The 19,576-nt window shown below is 42.6% G+C and overlaps 1 protein-coding gene and 1 long non-coding RNA gene across 2 annotated transcripts in view; both read right to left on the minus strand.

Moving 5' to 3' along the window:
* CD2AP (CD2 associated protein) overlaps window positions 1–2,895 on the minus strand; it is a 77,700-nt gene extending 74,805 nt beyond the window's left edge. The window contains exon 1 of the mRNA XM_014251489.2: window positions 2,670–2,895. Within this exon, the coding sequence (XP_014106964.2) occupies window positions 2,670–2,673 (4 nt within the window). The 5' untranslated portion in view covers window positions 2,674–2,895. The remainder of the gene's footprint in view (window positions 1–2,669) is intronic.
* A 6,368-nt stretch (window positions 2,896–9,263) lies between these two features.
* Window positions 9,264–15,844, minus strand: LOC106628129 (uncharacterized). The gene is made up of 4 exons (XR_001331407.2): window positions 15,804–15,844; window positions 15,290–15,530; window positions 15,001–15,162; window positions 9,264–9,692 (listed from the first exon to the last, which is right to left on the minus strand). It is a non-coding gene; the product is annotated as an uncharacterized LOC106628129 (long non-coding RNA).
* Window positions 15,845–19,576: the final 3,732 nt, after the last annotated feature.

The following is a 19,576-nucleotide window of genomic DNA, read 5'->3' on the forward strand; positions in this document are numbered from 1 at the left end:
ACTATACTAATATATATACTAATATATAACCACAAATCAAAGTCTGCACAAATTTTTTGGAAGCAAAAAGTTGGGGGCATGCATATAGCTAAGAAGATACTGACAGATGTTCAGTGGATTGGAGTGTTCTACTGTGGCAATTTATCAGCTGCTTCTGGAATATTTCCTCCCTAGTTATAAAGCTATATGACAATTAGCTGGAAGCTAATCTCTCCAAGTTACTATCAACCCAAAACAGTAAAAGACAACTCAATCAAATAAAATCTTTTCTACCTAGAACATCTGAATATATTTTTTCCTTTTAATCTGTTTATCAAGCTGTTTCTAGAGTCATAAACACATCATTAATCTGGTGCAGAAGGCAGAGAATTATAATGACAGGGCTCAAGGATGTCACTGGACATTACCAATAACTTTATATGGTCTTGTGTGTCTCACCTCTGATCACATCCCCCTCCCTATCCTTCAGACATCTGAATGACATATGCTCTTGAAACATGAATTTCCAGAAGAACATGAAAGAACTTGTTTTCCAAGGCATTCTGTACTTCTGCCCTTCTCTTTTTGGTTCCTCCAGAGTCATACTGGCTGTTCTTACTTCATAAATCTCAAAAATCCTTGAGTTCATCAAAGATACCTCAACACTCCCCTCTAAGCTATCTCTTATATGTAAAATCTCTTCCACAAGTTGACATAGAAGACAATCTATTATCAAGAGCCAGCTCTACCATGACGCCAGTACTAAAATAATCAGCTAATGTATTCTGAAGGTAAATTGTGAGGCAACTACTAATTACAGTGAGTACAGAGCAAGCTACGGTTACTTCTTTTTCCACTCTTATTTTTAGTGATGTTCTATTGTACATTCCTTTTGACCACATGAAAGAAATACTTGGAAATCTGAATAAAGGACAAAACCTTCAGAGAAAATCTGTTTTAAAAGGCTCTGGGATTATCATACAATCCTTTCTAGAGCTTGGCCACCATGCTGGCAGGAACTGCTCTGTAACTCCACATACATACAAATTGTTATGTTAACAAATAACCCACACAACAGCAATACTTGACAATGTGTGCACCCACTCAGTTCACTCATATCTAGAACAGTAATAACATGCTCATTATGGTCATCAGAAGAGGATTTCCTTTAGAAAAGGAAACTTAAGGACAAAAATACATAAAACTATGTCATAGAATAATCATATACAATCATAAACTGGACTCAGCCCTTATACAGTATTCCTAACTATACTAATTGAGTATACTAAGGATTTTAATAACCCAAACCTACCATATGTCAATCCTGAGGTATTTGTCATTTCAGCATTACAGCCTGAGTTCAATACGTTTAATTAGCACACTAAGCCTTTATGCTTTTGGAACTACCATCACAGGCCACTACAATGACCTGGGCCGACATTTCTCACTTCCAAATGAAACAATGCAGCCCGAAAAGAAATGAAGATCAAATCTTACCTATTCTGAATAATCACAGAAAGCCTCGAAAAGTGAGATGTTTAGTTTCTACCAGAATTTAAACCACTAATTTCATTTTATATTTTCATATTTCATTTAAAATTACTTAAAGTCTGCTTTGACTCCATATGAGAGCTTCCACTGAGATGAACCCACAGAAAGCCTATCTTGATAATTAGCAGAACACCAGCCAGGAGGAGTGCTTCTTGCTTCACAACTGCACGTTTGATCTGCAACCCGTGCACTTCTTCATTTTTATGCACAACAGGGAGGCAGAAAAGCTATCCAAAACCGAGGTATCCTTCCACTTCAAAAGCTTTACTCCCGTTCTGATGGAGCATGTTTGCACACAACAGCATAAGCACACAGGGCACTGAAGCCACTGCCACCCGCGCCCCTGCACACACCCTCCAGGAGTACACCAGTGTTACACAGCACAGCAGGGTGGAAGCACCGGAGACAGACAAAATGATCCGCGCACCGCTTTCGACTCCAGCGAGGTCCAAAGTCTCTATAAAAGGGAAGTCGCTATAAGTAGAGGGGTCTCAAGAGTGGTGTCCAAGTCACTCGTTCATACTTCCCTATACCGACGCTTACACTAAAAATTAGATCCATCACAACTTACTGTTCCCCGTGTGAACGTGAACTGGCACATCCTGAACACAGGAACGCTTCCAGTAGTTCTACGCTCCCTCTCTTTAAAATACAGTGAGTGCTTCTCGCCTTGGTGGGGAAATGAGCGAAGACGTAGCTCAAATTGACGTTCAGTGGAAAAAAATTTTACAAAAAAGGCGAAAGGGCTGGATTTAACCAGAAAGTTTTATGCTTCACCAAGCCACTCGTCCAAGCAGCATCAGGCATTGCTGTACACCTCGCTCTCCCCACCGAAACCCATGGAACTCCCCGCGCCTCCTCCCAGCCCGGGCCCCTCCGCAGCCCCCGGGACCGGCCGGGCGGGACGGAGCGGCCCTGGCCTCTCCAGGAGGGAGCGCTCACCGAGCACCTGCCGCACTCGCCGGCCCGGCAACTCCTCCACCGGCCCCTGCGTACCGGCACCGCTCCCGCCCCGGGCACCTCGGGGGCTCCCTGGGGCCCACGGGTCCGAGCCCTCCCCTCAAACAAAGGGCGGCGAAGGCGCCCCCGAAGAAGTGGGAAGAGGGAGCTGGTCCCGCCGCCCTCCCCGACGCACTCACCCATACTGCGCCCGCCCGCCCAGGCTCGGCGGAGCGGCTCCGGGTCTCGCCGACGCGCTCAAACCGGACACTGCGGCTCCATCCGTGGCGCTACAGGCGTGGAAGGGGCGGCTCCAAGCCGCAGGCGGCCCGGAGCAAAGGGGCCGCTCGCCCGTCGCGTCCCGCTGCTCCTGCTGCCGCCTCAGCCGAACTCAGGCACCAGCGGCTCCGCCCCGCCCACGGCGGGGGGCGCCAAGTCCCGCGAGAGCCGCGCGCCGCCACCGCCCCCGCCCCCAAGCCGTTGCCAGGCTGTGATGACGTCACCAACATGGCCCCGCCCCCGACCCGCCCCTCAGGGCAGGGACCGCCCCGGTACCGCCCTCTCGCCACACCCTCAGCATCCCCCTCAGCTTTCCTCTCTTCACCGCCCTCATCAAACCCCCTCCTCATAACCCCCTCACAGCTCCCTCATCACTCTCCAGGCAGCCTCCTCACAGCTCTCTCATAACTCACCGCCCCTCACAGCCCCTTCATCCACTTCCTCATCACTCCCCTCATCACCCCCTTCACATCCCTCACATCCCTCACAGCCTCCTTCATGCAATCACAGAATAGGTCAAGCCCGGAAGGGACCACAGTGGTTCCACCTTCCTGCTCAAGCAGAATTACCCAGAGCACACGGCATGGGATTGTGTCCACAGTTCTGGAATATCTCCAGTGAGGGAGACTCCACACTCTGGGCAATCTGTTCAGTGCTTGGTCACTGCACAGGGAAGAAGTTCTGCCTCCTGTTCAGGTGGAACTTACTGGGATCAAACCCTGCCCATTCCTCTGGTGCCATTGCTGGATCCCCATGGAGCAGAGCCTGGGCCCTGCTCTGAGCCCTCCCTGCTCACAGGGACACCCAGGGATGAGGGCCCCTCTCAGCTGGGGCTCCCCTCGAGGCTGAACAGCCTCAGCCCCCTCAGCCTTTCTTCTGTTCACACCAGGAACAGGTGAGGAAAGGCTGAGGGAGCTGAGGGGGCTCAGGTTGGAGGGTGACTGCACACTGGAATGGGCAGCTCAGAGACACCATCCCTGCAGGGATGTTCAGCAAAGACTGGATGTAGCACTTAGTGCCAGGGTCTAGCTGACATGGTGCTGTCTGGTCACAGGTTGGACTGGATGATCTGAGAGATCTTTTCCAACCTAACCATCCCCTTGGCCAATGTCATTAACATCATGCATGTGTTTGTGGGCTTGTACACTGCTTTTGAAGAGTTTATAGGGTAGGGGTCTTTTCTGTTGGGTGGGGTTTTACTTCAGATGCATGTCGGAAAGTGCTTCAAGCTATAGCGGGCTGCCCCTGTTAAGGTTTTTGTGGGAAACTCAGGAATGAATGAAACAACTACTTAGAACTGAAGCAATTTAAAGAGAAAACCCTGACCCTGAGGCCAAAAGGACAAGTAAACATGGTCTGGTTTTGATGAAAATCAGGGAATATAACACAGCAGGGCTCTCTGAAATGAAAATATTCCCTCTTCCTTGTTGCAGACATCCTTTTATGAGTGGTTCCAAATGAGCTGTTTCAGCCAAGCTCAGGACAAAATTAGCCTGAAAAGAATGTCAAGTATTTCCAGGAGTCAGCTTTTGCTTAGCATCTTTCTCATGGCACAGAAAGGGAAAATGAGTCAGATCATGAGCACCAAAGACAAAACATGGAGTCTGAGTGTATGAACAAGTATATATCACATTTTATTATAGTATTTTATCTGCTTCACCATACTTTGAGGCAGGTGCTTCAATTTTTTTCAACTGCAGAACTGGGAATGTACAAGTCATAGTCAGAAATTCCTTGATGCAGGTGCTATGTTTTGTTGATAAATGGCCCCACGATACTACCCTTTAAAGGAGAATTTATTTTTTATAAAACTACAACCCTCCTGCACCCCAGGTTTAAAGTAGTTAACAAGAAGAGGAGGTTTGGGACAGAAAGGAAACATCAGCCTTAGAGTTTGAAATCGCTTCCAATAAAAATTCAGAAAATAACTTCCGTGAGAATTAATTATCCTCATCTGTCTAAAGTATCACTTTTTTCCCCTTCCTTTGTAAAGCTATGTGCTAAAAAAAGAATGATAAAGGATAAGGGGAATTATAAATTTTATCTGATTGTAGCAGTTTTTACTTTTTCAAACTCTGCCACTAAGCTAATTGTGCATAAACAAGAGGTGAGAAATAAATATCAATAGTGTACATTTTTACAGAGCATTGAAGGAATACCATATAGCCTTCTTTCTGGAAGCTTCTTTCTGGAAGCTGGCCAAATTTTATTGCAGTTCATATTCACTCATGCTGACATAAAGCTGCCTTTGCCCCTCCCTTCATCCTAGAACAGGCTGGAGAGCAAAGCCCTGGTTCTTGGTTCTTATATCGTGGACAGATAAAAAAATGGCTTTGTGAAATTCTGTTTTATTTCAACATGCCTTGATAACTCTGGCCAGGGCTGGCTCAAAGCTTCTTAGCAGTCTGAGTAAAAAAACTGAGTTTTATTCAAAGCCCATCTGCTCCAGTGATAATGCACCAGCATCCGCTGGTCCTGTGCTTCAGTCTCCATCCTCCTTCCAGTACCAGTGAGGCAGAGAGGAGCGAGCCCCTGTGGCTGCTGAGCCCGAGTCTCTTTCCCTGTGGGTGTCTGCCTGTGATGATGCTGAATCCATCACCTGCAGCCTGAGCAGCTTTCTGTCTAAAGCTGGGCTGTGGCCCGTGAGGTGTGTGGCCCTGGCAATTGTGTCTGCCCCACGCTTTGTTGAGTTTGAAAAGACTTCACAGCACTGAGGTTTGCAAAAGTGCAAGTGTGCTCATGTGTGACTCAGAGCAGCATCAGGACCCATATTTAGCATTCTCATGTGAGTGGGCAATTGTAATACATGTAAAGAAAATACATCTGTGCCAGGCTATTGACTATTTTCACTCAACTGTTAAATCACAAAATCACGTGACTACTTCATTGCTTTTCTCTATGCTCTATGTCTGGTGGCATGTGCTAAATGCTTATTTACCAAAAATTACCTTCTAGATCACCTACAATGAGTTCCTTCCTCGTTTTCCATTTCAGTAAAAGCTGAAAAATTAAATAAGCCATTTTCCCCTGGATATTAGTCAATAATTGGTATTTATGTAGTCCTTTAAAAATAGTTTTACTCATATTCGGGCAGATATACAAGGAACAGTGGCTCTTGCTTTTTATTCAGACCCTCCTTTCAGTTCAAGGTGTAGAGAATTGATACTCTGTGTTATTATAAAAGTGCATTTTTGTTTCAGAGTATTTTCAAATCCAATTAGGTTCCCAAAAATAACACAATCGTCTCACAGATTTGTTCAACAAAACTTTTTAAAATGAAAGATTAGCATTTTAAGTGTTTTATGATTGAGCCAAATAGAATATCTGGATTTCTACTTAGCTTTTGAGAGAGGAAGAGTTGTGACATACTTGCAGATCAAGATAATATCCACTGTTAACGTCAGTAACTGGTATAATTTCATTTTACAAGACAGATCATTGTATAGTTCCAGCTATGCAGGTTTATAACACAAGATAAGAATGATACAATTTGTCACCACTGGAGCTGATTTCTTTTCTCTCACAAAAAAACTAGTAATAATGAGAATTTTTCCCTGGTATTGTTACAGTGAACTTTTCACTTGACCTTTTTTGCCACTGTGGTCATCTTAAAATTACTCCAGTATTTCCAAATAAAGAAACCTAAACCAGGAATTTTAAAGCTTCTCTCTAGAGTGTAAAAATAAAGGAACTGACTTTTTTTTCCAAAAAAACCTGTGTCAACTGTTACCACACAGTGGTTTCATGCACATTTGAGTGGCACATGCATTGTAATAATTGTACATTCCCCTTTAACCAAATAGTTTGCTCCCAAACATTCCAGCTGAGCTGATTTTTTTATGCTTTTAATTCTCTAATGCATTTTTGATTGCAGCAACTTCTTGCACAATTATATCCATAAAAATTGACTGGAAGCAAGCAGCCTCTATCACGAAGGAGTTAAACAATCTGGATGGTAAAGTTTCACCTTTTCTTTTCAGCAGCAGTTCCCGCCAGGTAACAAAAGTACTGAAAAAATAGGATTGTGTTGAAAAGTTTAAAAATTATTTGGATGAGCACACTCCCTCTGCTGGTTTGAAGCAGCAGCAGATATATTTCATTTTAAAACATACAAACTGGGAAAATACTCATTCAACACATACAGTACTTTTCCCTTCACTGCACAGTCAGTGAAGAGTGAATCTGTTTATTCCACAGAAGGAGGCAGGACTCTTATTTTAAAAAATAAGGGAGAAAATATAAAACCACAGAGCAGTTCATTTGTAAATAAAAATTGTGTCAAAATGCAGATTTTCAAGCAAGGGGAAAAAAGAAGCCTGCATAATAATATTGAACTGGTTTTTGGATATTTTTTACCTGTTGTGGAGGTGGTTGCATGGAGCGTGTCTAGAAGAGGGGATGGAGCTGGGGAAGGGTCTGGAGCACAGCTCTGATGAGGAGCAGCTGAGGGAGGAGCTGGGGAAACTCAGCCTGAAGAAAAGGAGGCTCAGGTGGGACCTTCTGGCTCTGCACAACTCCCTGACGGGAGGGGACAGCCAGGTGGGGGGTAGGCAGACCAAGAGGAAATGGCCTCAAGCTGTGCCAGAGGATGTTCAGACTGACATGAGGAAGAATTTCATCAGTGAAAGGGCTGTCTGGCCCTGGAATGGGCTGCCAGGGAGGTTGTGGCATCACCATCCCTGGAAATCTCCAAGGAAGACTGGATGCAGCACCCAGTGCTTTGGCTTAGTTGGCATGGTGACGCACAATCAAAGGTTGGACTCAATGACCTTGGGGGTCTTTACCAACTTAAATGATTTTCAGATTCTATCATTATTCAAAGAAGCAAAGCAAACTTTGTTTTTCCTGTTCTTCCTACCCACTGCAGACACTCCATTAGGGACACCTTAGCAGCTACACTGGGTCACAGGCTGGACCCTTTGGATACCGCACAGCTCCCTCCAGCCAGGCCAAGAGCAACTGGTCACAGGCCATCGTGCAGCTGACTGCTAAAGGAGGATGAAAAACTGTAACCAGCTGGACACAGCAAAGATCCCCAGAATACAGCCAGTGACACTAAGGAATTGGTGGGGCTGTTTTTCAGGGTGTTGAAAGAATCACGTGCCATATTTTTGAAACCATGGAATGTGGGTCAATGCTGATCTGTAAGAACTCTATGAGAACTGCTGTGCAAATAACTGCAAATGACTTTGTAAACCAATCATATTTTGCATTCTCACTTATTAAGCAAGCAACCAACCAAAATGAGGGAAATTATATGAACGCTGAAGTTTATCCTGATTTGATTTGTCTTTGACTGGAAGCTGTCATGGCAACAGCACAAACGTGGTTTGTTTTTTATTGGTTAAAATCTTAGTTGGAAAAGTGGAGGAACATCAGCCAGCGGAAACAAATTCCTCTGTTCTTTGTTTCAACCACTCTTGGTCTATTTCCTCCATTATTATCAACCTCCTCAGTCAATGATGTTCTCTTTGCTATATTCAGTTCACACTTGACTAGAGAGTACTGTTCCTTTTCCTCCTGTCATTTCTTTGCCACATGCCAAAACTCCATTTTGCTGGGCTGAGAACAAGACAGGGAGCCAGGACAGGTTTCAATTCTGTGGCCTCATTGTGACATATAAAAATACATCCACTAAATAGGACTCCATTTGATTTAACCATTGTTGTAGATGACAGCTTGTCCTGTACTAAACATTTTTAAAGTTCTGAATGAAGTATTAGAAATGTCACTTCTGCACAGGTACGAAATAAAGTACTTGGAACTGTTGAATCTTGAAAGAAAAGAACTGGCAGAGAGGGAGATGTTTGTGAAATTCAGGCTAAGTACCAGCAATGATTAATCATGTTTCTGCCATGAGGCCATTACAGCAGCAGTCTGAAAGAGGAGTTGCCTACCCTGATGACAGCTATTATGTTTTTTCTGTGACCTCTCTTCTGTGGATGCAATTCATTTATACTGGGCTATTACAACTAATTAAAACAAAGCTGCAAACAGCAGGGAATGTGTGGAGCAGCATTATGCTGATAAAAACCAGTTCACATGGACATGCAGTCATTAACGGTACAACCATTGGTAGAACTGTGTGTTTCAAAGATATTCTGTTTGATTTAAACACAGGAGAGTTTTCATCTCACAGTTTGTGCATCACACTGTACTTAGGAAGAAAGAGAAAAAAAGAAAACTTTGTTTCTCACTGGCTTTTTTTCCCTCTTCTCTAATAAACAGCCATCTACCTCCTTCCTTTCTAGGTGCATTTGGCATTTTGCATTTGTATTATGTCCCTTTGGCAGCCCCGGTTTGGGATTTCCTTATATTAACGTTTAGCACAAAGGAATCTCATCTTCAGGGTCCAATGGGCTAATGGTTTCCTTCGGCATCTGAATAAATCAACAGCTGTGGCCTTCAGCCATTTTGTCTTTCCAAAATAAAAGGGGAAGCTGCTTCTTGTTGTAACAGTTCTCACACATGCTCTAGGAGCAGGATACAGAGCCTTTTTTCTGCAGAGATGACTTCACACAAAACATACAGAATTAGCAATGTAGTTTTCCCCTCACTCGGTCAGTAACAGCAGTGTAGTCCAACTTGAAATGACCAGAAGATACAAAGTTTGCTCAAAAGTCAGTGAGTTTTATTAAAACATTTGATACAGAAATACTCATATCACAGTAAGTGCACACATGTTATATATATGCCTGCATTCCTGTGCCACAGGCAGGATGATGGAATCAACTGAAAGTGCTTTTTTTATTCAGTGACAGTCACGGATACCCGTACAGGCCCTTTGTGCTGGCAGTGTGGCTGCCAACAGCAGCTGAGGCACTGGCACAGCAGCTGGAATGTGTCACTGTTTGACCCTGAACTTCTCTTTCTGGCTCTCTCAATCCTGTGCCAATTCTGGTGCTCATCTGATGGTTGTGCTTAGTTAAGTTCAGTTTCCATACCTGGCAGGAAGATTTAAAGCAGGAAATTGTTAGTCTTTAGATCAGTGTGGACTTGTAGTTGACCTATGTCTAACTGGAATTTTTAAAATTCCAAATAAAACCAGTCTGTCACCAAAAGCCTGGATTAGGTGCAGAAACTCTGCACAAACTACTTGCACTCAGGGTACTATTTTGGGTGTGATTGTCTTGGGGGTGCGTCTTGTGGTTTTGTTGTGGATTGTTTTTTAATGGAAGTACAGCAAAGACATACCCTGAAGGCTCCAGGACACAAAGGCACAGTTTTCTCTTGAGAGCCTTTAGGAGAAAGGGATGTGAAGTTACCTGTAAGTTTACATTTTTCTGTATTGATTTGCCTAAGCTGACAGTGCCATGAGCAGGGTGATCCCATCAATACCCCAGGCTTTCACAGAGAGGCCAAGACAAAGCAGTGCAAACACACTTCATGCCTTAAGCTCAGCACAAAGCCTCTTCTCTCTTCATCGTCCAACAATGTCAGATTGTCGTTAATTTTCTTGAAACTGGCAGCCTTTTTGTGAGTGCTGTTCAGCCCCTTTGGAGTTTATAAATAGCATTCCCAAAGGGCAGTCATTCTGCACGTCTGTGGAATTGCCAGAGTTGACCAAATACCACTGTTAGAAAATTCTATAATAAAACACTATTTCCCCTGACAGTCACACACCCTCACCTTCAGTTTTACCAGATGAACTGTATGTGCTTCTAGAGTCAGTAGATGCTTCTGTGTGGTGTATAATTGTTTCCAGCAAGCTACTGAACTTTACCAAAAAATGTTTCCTGCATTTTTGGTTCTGAAAATTATTATGTAAATAACAACCGACAAAACCATTAGACATTTCTACAATGAAAACATTGCCCAGTGCTAGAAAGGACACACATCTCTCCCTACTTGGCCCCAGAAAAATAAAACCCTATAGACTATTCTTTTTGCTGTTGTCAAAAAAGTCAGAATTATGATTGAATCTATTAAATATGAAATATTTTCAATTAGAAGTGTAAGCTCTCCTCTTAGTAAGGTACTTGTGACTATGAAGAAGGGCCCCTTGGCAGCACTTTGAAAGCTTTCACTGGTTATTTTTTGTTGTTGTTATGTATAGTAAGAACTTAGATGTTTATCTACATTCCTGCAGGCTTGTATATCCTCTCCCTCGAGACACTGATGCCTGCTGCCAAGAATACACATCAGGTTTTCTAGAAGGGCAGCAAACTGAGCCAACAGCACAACAGACTGAGCACTTAAGAAGCACCTGATTGCCTTATATTTTCCCTTCTAGGAAGTTAAAGTACTGGGGATTATTCATTTCACCACAGTGTATTCCCACAAAAGCAGCAGAATATGAATTTTCTTTTTCACTCATTGGCTACAAGTGTACATTTTGACTCTGTATTCCCGCTTTAACTGTTACCAAAATCTCAGCCTGAAAGAGGAAAAGCAGCTCCTGTTCTGCTTTCAGAGCCAATGAAGTTAGAGACACAAACAGAAGATGGTATTTATGGCCTGACAAGTAAAATGTTTCTGAATTCCCATTCTAAGTGGGATGGTGAGCTGAGATTATTGCTACTTCTCCTGATAAATATGCAAAGAACTGCAATTTTTTTGTGTGCAGAGGAAAACACCATCAAGTTAATACAGAATAGTTAGTTGCATTTTTGGACTTGCATTTGCCCATTGGAAAATGCAGGGGGGATGTGCAACAGAGAAGGGGAACGTGCTCCAGCATGTCCCCGAGTTGCCAAAATTGTATTATCAAAGGTATTTGCAAACCTGAGTGTTTTTTCTAAGGAAGCAACATTTAACTAACTCATCAGCTGATTTTTGAGTTGATTACCCACAAATTTGGGCATGGGTAACACATACTTATCCTACCAAAAGTTGAACCTTTAGCTGGCATTCTCCCAAAAACACGTACTCAGAGAACAGTTTGCAGACACAATGTTTACTATTCTTGTTCACTTCTCCATCTGTGTTATTTCCAGCCCAGACTGGAAAATCAGCATCTCTTCTTCTATCTAATTTGTCTTTATGCCTTGGCCCTTCACATCAAATTCTTTCTTTTTCAGAAGTTCATGTGAATAGTTATCCCAGAGCTCTTGCTGTACTCAGGAACTCCCAGTCTCCATTCATTACCTTTTGTCACAAACAAGAGGGAGAACAATAGTTTTGTTTAAACACACTAGTCTGCTAAAGGATCATATTATTTCAGAGTGAGCTCCTAGAAGATGGAATTGGTCTGATATAAGGGCAGAGAGCAACCTAGGATCGAAGGGAGGAAATTTCCTATTTCAGCCATTTTTAACACCATAGTATCAGCACTCTGTCATGTGAAATCAGAATTCCAAAACTTATTCTTGTTCCAATTTGTAATTAGAGCAATTTGTGTAATGAATATTCTAAAGGCCACTTGCTTCTGGGGAAAGAAAAACGGTTTAAACATTCCATGTTTTTCTTTCAGTGTTTGTCTCATAACATGTCAATAAAGACCAGATTAAGGGAGTTTAGTTCTTTAAAAACAGTTCTCTGACATATCAGGTGATTTCTCTGTGATCCCTTTTCCTCTCAATGAGTGAAAAATCCAAGTGTCATTGACTGGAATATTCTTTTAGATTTTAGGATCAACAGTGAAGAGAGGTTAATTTCATCTGCTTTTAGGTACATACTTCAGCTACTCTGCTGATACAGATTCACTTCTGTGAAAGAAAGAAGCAGACACTGATGGGAAATAGTTCTTCAGATCATGAAATATGTGCCTGAGTGATAAAAACCCTGGAGAGGTGCCAGCATCTTTCTGGTGATTGTGGAGGGAAAACACACAACCACCTTAGACTTTGGTGACTGAAGTCTGATAAAGCAAATGCCATCATACAAATTCCTTTTGCAGTATCTCTGTGTTAGTTTTGCCTTTAGGTACTGCTAAACCTGTTTTCCTTGCAAACAAAATCAACAATGCAGTTTGGACAATGCAGAATTAGATTTAGTTCATGACTAAAGCTTACAAGCAGCACTGTTCAGAGTCAATACACACAAAATGATGGTGGATGTGCTTAGACTGGAAATTAGAAAAGAGGTATTATGGCAAAACACTGCCATGATATTCTGGAACAACATTCATACAGGAGTTTGGAGAGAAGTGACTTTAATGGCTTTCAGGATGAAGCTTGTTCCTTCTATATAATGGATTATTATTCAGTGATTTGCTTTAGTAGCAGGAAAAAGGACTTGGTTACATTATTTCCCTAAGTTCATGTAATAACATACACACATATAGAATGTATATTTATATGTGTGTGTGTGCTGTACATATTCACTTTTAGAAGTTCTGGACAAAACGGTCAAGTTTTTGCCAGCTCATGGAAAACAAAGGGCACAGGCATTTGTGTGCCTTTATAGGCTGATAGGATGCACGACGTGGCTTTCACTATTCCCATTTTGCCTTTGACATCCAAACATCCAGGAGTAACTCCAACACAGAACACAGGTCCAGAGCAAGATTAGCAGTGCCAAATCTGAGTCCTGGTGACAGCAGTCATGGCAAAGATCTCAACAAGCTGGGCAGTCTGCAGTCTGAAGTCATAGAATGGATGGATGGAATTGTTTAGGTTGGAAAAGACCTCTGAGATCATCGAGTCCAACCCTTCACCCAGCACTGCCAAGTTCACACAACCACTAAACCATGTCCACAAGGGCCACACTCACTCATCCTTTAAATATCCCCAGGGATGGTGACACAACCCCTCGCCTGGGCAGCCTGTTCAATGCTTGACATCCTTTCTGGGAAGAATTTTTTTCTCAATATCCAATCTAAACCTCCCCAATGCAACCTGAGGCCATTTTCTTTTGTCCTGTCACTTTTTACTTGAGAGGACAAAACACCCCCCCATCTGGCTACAACCTCCTGTCAGGGAGATGTAGAGAACGAGAAGGTCCCCCTTCTGCCTCCCTCTTTCCAGGTTTAGCATCCCAAGCTCCCTCAGCTGCTCCTCATCAGACTGGGTTTAATAAAGTGCTATCACAATCCCACTTTCCCTCTGTTTCTTTTTCCCAGGAAGGACAGTCTTCAGATTGCCAGAAGGGCATCCTTAAAGGAGCAGCTAGAGGCACAGACCTGCAGTAATGACTACAACTCCCTCCTGCTCTAAAAGAAAAAAAACCACAACAGGTGAAATCAAGAACTGAAATCTCTCGGCTTTGGCTGTGGTCCCACAGCACTGAGTTACCACCCCAGCCCAGGAGAGCTGGAACAGTGCTGATTGACAGCTGCTGATTAACCTCCTTGCTCAGGCAGCAGTGATACCTGCTATACACAAGCCAGACACTTAAATTGTATCCACTTGTGCAAGCTGTGGTCAAGAGTATCTATTTCTGTGACATCGCCAATCCAGCACCTGCCATAAGTGTCTGGTTCAGAGCAAGGGAGCAAAGGCAAGTCCCAGTGACACATCTTCCAGCTGCAATCCCAAGGAGGTGTCACAGGAGGACAACAGAGTACCTCTTCTGCAATAAAGGAGTGGGTGTTATTACAAGACACATAAAATATGCAGAGGGTTGAATTTCACCCCTACCAAAGACAGGAAAGAGACACAAAATGTGTCTAATTTTACTACACTCTGGAGTTTTGCTCTACAAGGTCCTTGAAAAAAGTTGTAGTGGGATGAGAGTCATGGCAGTATCTGGCAACAGCACTGTAACTTCCATTAGGAAATGGATGCATGTGATGTAGTAATCACATTCTCCTAGGCTGCATTTTCAAGGAGGTAGGGAGGGAGAAAAAAAAACAAAACAAAAGCCATTATGTCATTTTTACATGGTAACTTCTTTTCTTAGAAAATGAGAAGATTTTTATTCCTTCTACTTGCTTATTTTTGTCAGTACAACAGCACTGCCCTATGCAGTCCTCAGTCTCTTATTCCTCTGCTGTTTCGCCTTTCATGTGTATTTGGGGTTTTTTTCAACAGCTTAATCTCCCTTTGCCCATACCATTTTTCTCCTTTTCCTCTTCGCCTCCACATACACTATTCACATTTGTTTAAACTGCGTATCCATTTTAATTTCTTTCTGCAAAACCATTTACAAAGGAGTTGATATCTAATGCAGATGTCTGTTCTGCGTATCTTGCCATTTGTAGGAAATGCTGATGATTTTTGTAATAAGCTTCAGGATGATACTTGTCTTTGAAGCACCAGATATTCACCTGCTGCCTTAAAAACCCTCTCAAGTCATTCCCCAAAGAGGTTATAGCAGTCACAAATGTGTTATAACTGCCTGTATTTTTGACTGTCTAATTTTATAAGTCACCTGGTTTTCATAAAGTAACTTCTACTCCCAATCTCAGACAGTCTGCACATGGGAGCACAGCTTGATCCAAGCAGCAGTGAGGCAATACCAGAGCAGGAGAATAGACAGTTCCATGGTCTGGGAAGGCAAAGTAGCTCCAGGCACAGATGGAAACCAGAAAAGCTGAAAAGACAGGAGATCAGAGGGAGGAAAAGGCTGATAAGGACTTGTAGCCCACACAGCAAACACAGACCAGGGAAAAAAAGTCCTTCTCCAGGAAATGAGCACAAATGTTGGAGAGGAAGCTTACCTCACACAAAGGATTTGTATCAGATAGATCTGAGCTGAGCCTTGGAGACAAAAGCCTGAGGTCTACAGGAGGGAACTCCACTCAGAAAGCTCTAAAAGGATGGCAGCCTGGATAGAGGGAGTAAACAGCTGGAGTCTGGAAGCAGGCAAGGCACCTAGGGAAATGGATTAATTATTGTGTTTGAGGAAGCCATCTGGAAAATGTTGGATTTTCATTTAAGTTCTTCATATTTGGAGAATTTCTGTTGAAAAAAATAAAGATAGTAAAAAAACATGAGAAAGGGGAGGAAATTACACAATTACTATAACACAAGAAAAACCTCAGCCAATTCAGCAAGCCAAAACAGGCCTGGAGTGACTGGTCTGATCTTTCACAGCTTGTAGCTTTAGGACATGAAAATACATAATAAACAAGAGAGAGAAGGAATTATAGTAAGGAGGGTCTTGGGGGAAATTGGGTCTTGGGGTAGAAATGATTGAAGAAGAGGAATAATGGTCAAAAAGGGACTACTTACTAGAGGAGCCAAAAGAGAGAAGGAGCTCGGGTTGGCTGAAGGGTTGCTCAGAATTGAGTCATCAGCTTTTTTTATCCTGGGAGGAGAGACCAGGCATAGAGTCTGCCCAGTGGGGTGTTAGTACTGGAGACACAAACCCTTGAATTACAGAAGGGGACTTCAAATTGTTTTACTTTGTTTATTGCTTAATAATATTTACTTTGTTAATTGCTTAATATTGCTTAATAGGACAAGTAATCCTGGTCATTACATCCTATTTCTCCACCTTTAACAAATTTCCATCATTTTATTCACAGTGATTCTTTAACGTGATTGGAAAAGAAATCTCAGGTGTCTGGGCTGGGACTCAAACCAATCTTCCCAACAGTCCTTCACTGATAATCAAAGCCATCCCCTATGGCTGCCATCCAGGGCCCTCCAGAAATATTGTAGAAAAGCTGAGAACACTTTTATGGTTTACTTGGCTGTTGGAAAAAGGCTGCAGCTGCATTAAGTACTGTGAAACACCTGTCCCCAAAAAACCTGCTCCCAAAAGTCCTAAATATGGGAAATTATATGGTCCACAATTCTGCCCAGGATCAAATTTTATTCCAAGAATTACAAGAAAACAATGCTAGTCCAGCCCAGGTAGAGAATCAAAAGGACTTAATGGAAGGAGAGAAATCTAGCAACAGGCAGATTCTAGAAAAATGTAGCTTAGCCCAGTAGGATCTGAAGGCTGCAGGTTACTTCTTCAAAATATAAACCAAAGCTTCTGAACATAGTTTTTGCAAAGCGCAGTCAGCCTATAACAGTTCATTGTTTTTCTGAGAAAGCTTCTTTGTGTTCTTGTGTTTTTTCTACAACAGATATTTATAGAAATTGTAGTCATAAAGTTGCTAAAAGCACTTCCTGTAAATTACATAAAGGTCTGTCTCCCTTCCAGTATCACAAGGACCTGTTCACAAGCTTTCCAATACTTTTGAGACCTTTTTTAACAGAAGAGAGCTCTCTGACTGTTACCATCCATGTGCTCAAGGAAAAAAACTTGCCTGTAGGAGAGACAGTCACTGGCAGAGAGTAGCTGGAGTAGTAACTGCAAATGTTAAAAAAGTAACATTGCCAGTTGTGGTTTTATTGTTGGGATTTTCAGAACTTTAACATGTTCTCTGGAGCTGCCTTTTCTTTTGAAGTTATTTATTCAAATTCACTAGCATACTCCACGTTGTTCATTTTCCCTGGACAAAAGGGACTGTGATTGTGGCCTCTCTTTAATATCCATCAAAATGTTGTGTGCTTCCACCTCACCCAATTTTTTCACGATAAAGTAACTGTGAACCTTCTGTTTAGATCTGGGCTATGTTCACCTTTATCGATGGGAAGACCCTGGCATATTCTCAGCAAAATTAGAAAGTTTAGAATACAGAACTGTTGCAGTGTGTTACAGAACATTCTGAAATAAAGCTAAAGAGCCTGAGTTAATTTTATATCCAACTGAGCATAAAATGGTTGATTGCAGCATTCAAGAGGAAAACATGAGATTAAAGAATTGATCTAATCTGCATTGTAGTTTGTTAGAAAACATCATGTATTTTAGTGGGCCTTAACATGTCTGGAGTTCAAAGGAAAATGAAATTCAAGCAAAAGGTTTAAAAATATGGAGAGCACAGTTGCATAGTAAACAATCCCATGAGCTCATGCTGTGCCCTTTCTTTTCCTGCCTTTGATGTTTGAGCTCCATTTTAATTGTACAGACTTGGTCCTGCTGCTTGTGAATTTGGTGGGAAGACATCTCATCAACTTTGATTGTGCAAAAAATTGTTTTAGATTCTTACATTGCTTTTTGGGACAATGAGGCAGTTTTGTACTCTCACTGTGTGATGGAATCCTAAACTCCTCTGTATAGGAAGGAAGCAGAACCAGGTCTGTGTTGACTGGCTTTCTGCTCCCAGGGACAGGAGGAGCAGAAATTTTCCGTCTGTTGTCCTTTTTCCTCTCTTCACCAAAATGCCAAAAGGAGACAAGCAATGGAGCAAAAATGATCAGTGGAGGTACAAGGGGAAGGAGCAAAGGAAAGATGGGGGTAGAGGGCTGCACTGAGTCGAAATAACACCATAAATTCTTAGAGATATTTAGGTTGTAAGGGAGCTTTGAAGTCCATGGCCCCTGCATTGAGCAGGGACATCCTGAACTACATCACGTTGCTGAAAGCCCCATTCAACCTGACCTTGAATGTGTCATGGTGGTGGCAGAAAGGAGGTGGCTCTGATGCCTCCCACACTGTGCTGGTGTTGTAGTACAGTATTTTTGAGGGGAAATGGGATACCCTTCCCAAAATTCAGTGTGACCCATTGTGGATATAATGCTGCCTCCTTCTTCTCAAAGGTGTGTTGTTAGTTTTTACACAGAGAGCCATGAACACAAGATGTGTGATACACTGCCTACATTTATGAATTGCTAGAGACGGATTTTGACACCAAGCTTCCCTCCAGGAAAGGAAGGAAAAATAACACAGAAAAATTGTAACTTCACTTGTCCAGTTTGCATCTTCCTGAGCTCCCTCATATTCAGAAAAGTACAACTTGCCTTGAATTTGACTCTGTGACTCAGACTCCTGCCAACCTCCTGATCACTTCCAAAGGTGGTCTCCACTAAATTAGTAATTAGTTGACATGGCAATTATTAACCAAGAAGAAAATCGTCTGAGGCTACTCCAAGAGCAGACTAATGGAGATTGGCCCTAATCTGTACAGATTGTTTGAGATAAAGGTTTACAGTGGTATAGAAAGGATTTAGGAAGTGACAGTGGAGGCCAACATGTCCCAGCCCTGCCCGTGGCTGCTGCCATTGTTTTCTCACAGGAGACAAAAAGCAATGGGGCAGGAGCTGCAGGCACCAGGGAGTGGAGAAGCATTCAGAGGGAGGGGAGCAGAGGGGCTGCGAGCATTACACAGCTCATTATGGCTTCCACAAGTCTGGCAGCATCACACACTTCTAATTGAATTTGGAATTGAGGTGATTTCTCAACACATTGTTTTGCTTGAACCTCTCCCTCAATTCCCCTTTTGCTAATTTATTAACAAATTAGGGTATTTGCTGTAGCAGATGAAGCAACTTGCATTCACAACTGCAGAACACTGGTTTAAAAATAGTAACAAGAAATGTAATAGCTCAAATACAGGGTGTCTACTTGGAGAGTAAACATGTCTTCAGTGTTAGCTCAGCTTTTAAAACAAACTCAGTAATTGCTTCCAGGGGTAAAATATTTGCAAGCTGTTATTACAACACACATTCATTAAAGGGAAGGAAACACAGTTGTCTCTTCAGAGCAGGCAGACGGGAACAGAGAAAGCTGTGCTCCATTATTAATATTCAAGAGCTGTCAGGTACCTGTACCTCTGACAACTCAACATTAAAACCTTATCAGTGGAGCATTCATCCATACTGCTGTTTCCCATGCCAGAAAAAGAGCTTGTGAATTTGTTTATTAATTTCTGGGAAACACCATGGGTCTGTCTCCGAAAGCAAATAGCCCAGGGAGATGTAAAATGTCTTGAGCAGAGGATATAAACCTGCAAGTGATGTCAGGGTTTAAATAATGTGTATTCTTCAAAAGGAGTGGAAGTGGAGGGACTGTGCCAGCTAACTTATGTCCTTACACAGACACATGTTTTTTCTTGAAAGTGGCTGTTTCACATCAGAGCCTGTGATCCTGCAGCTGCTAAAATTGACAGCCAGCTTCTTCACACCAGGACGGGTTGGATTTGAGACTATCAGGAGATAACAGAGGCAGC

This window comes from Pseudopodoces humilis, chromosome 3 (assembly GCF_049639895.1).
Source record: "Pseudopodoces humilis isolate 2021_Gansu_Grassland_sample_001 chromosome 3, ASM4963989v1, whole genome shotgun sequence".
NCBI lineage: Eukaryota > Metazoa > Chordata > Aves > Passeriformes > Paridae > Pseudopodoces > Pseudopodoces humilis.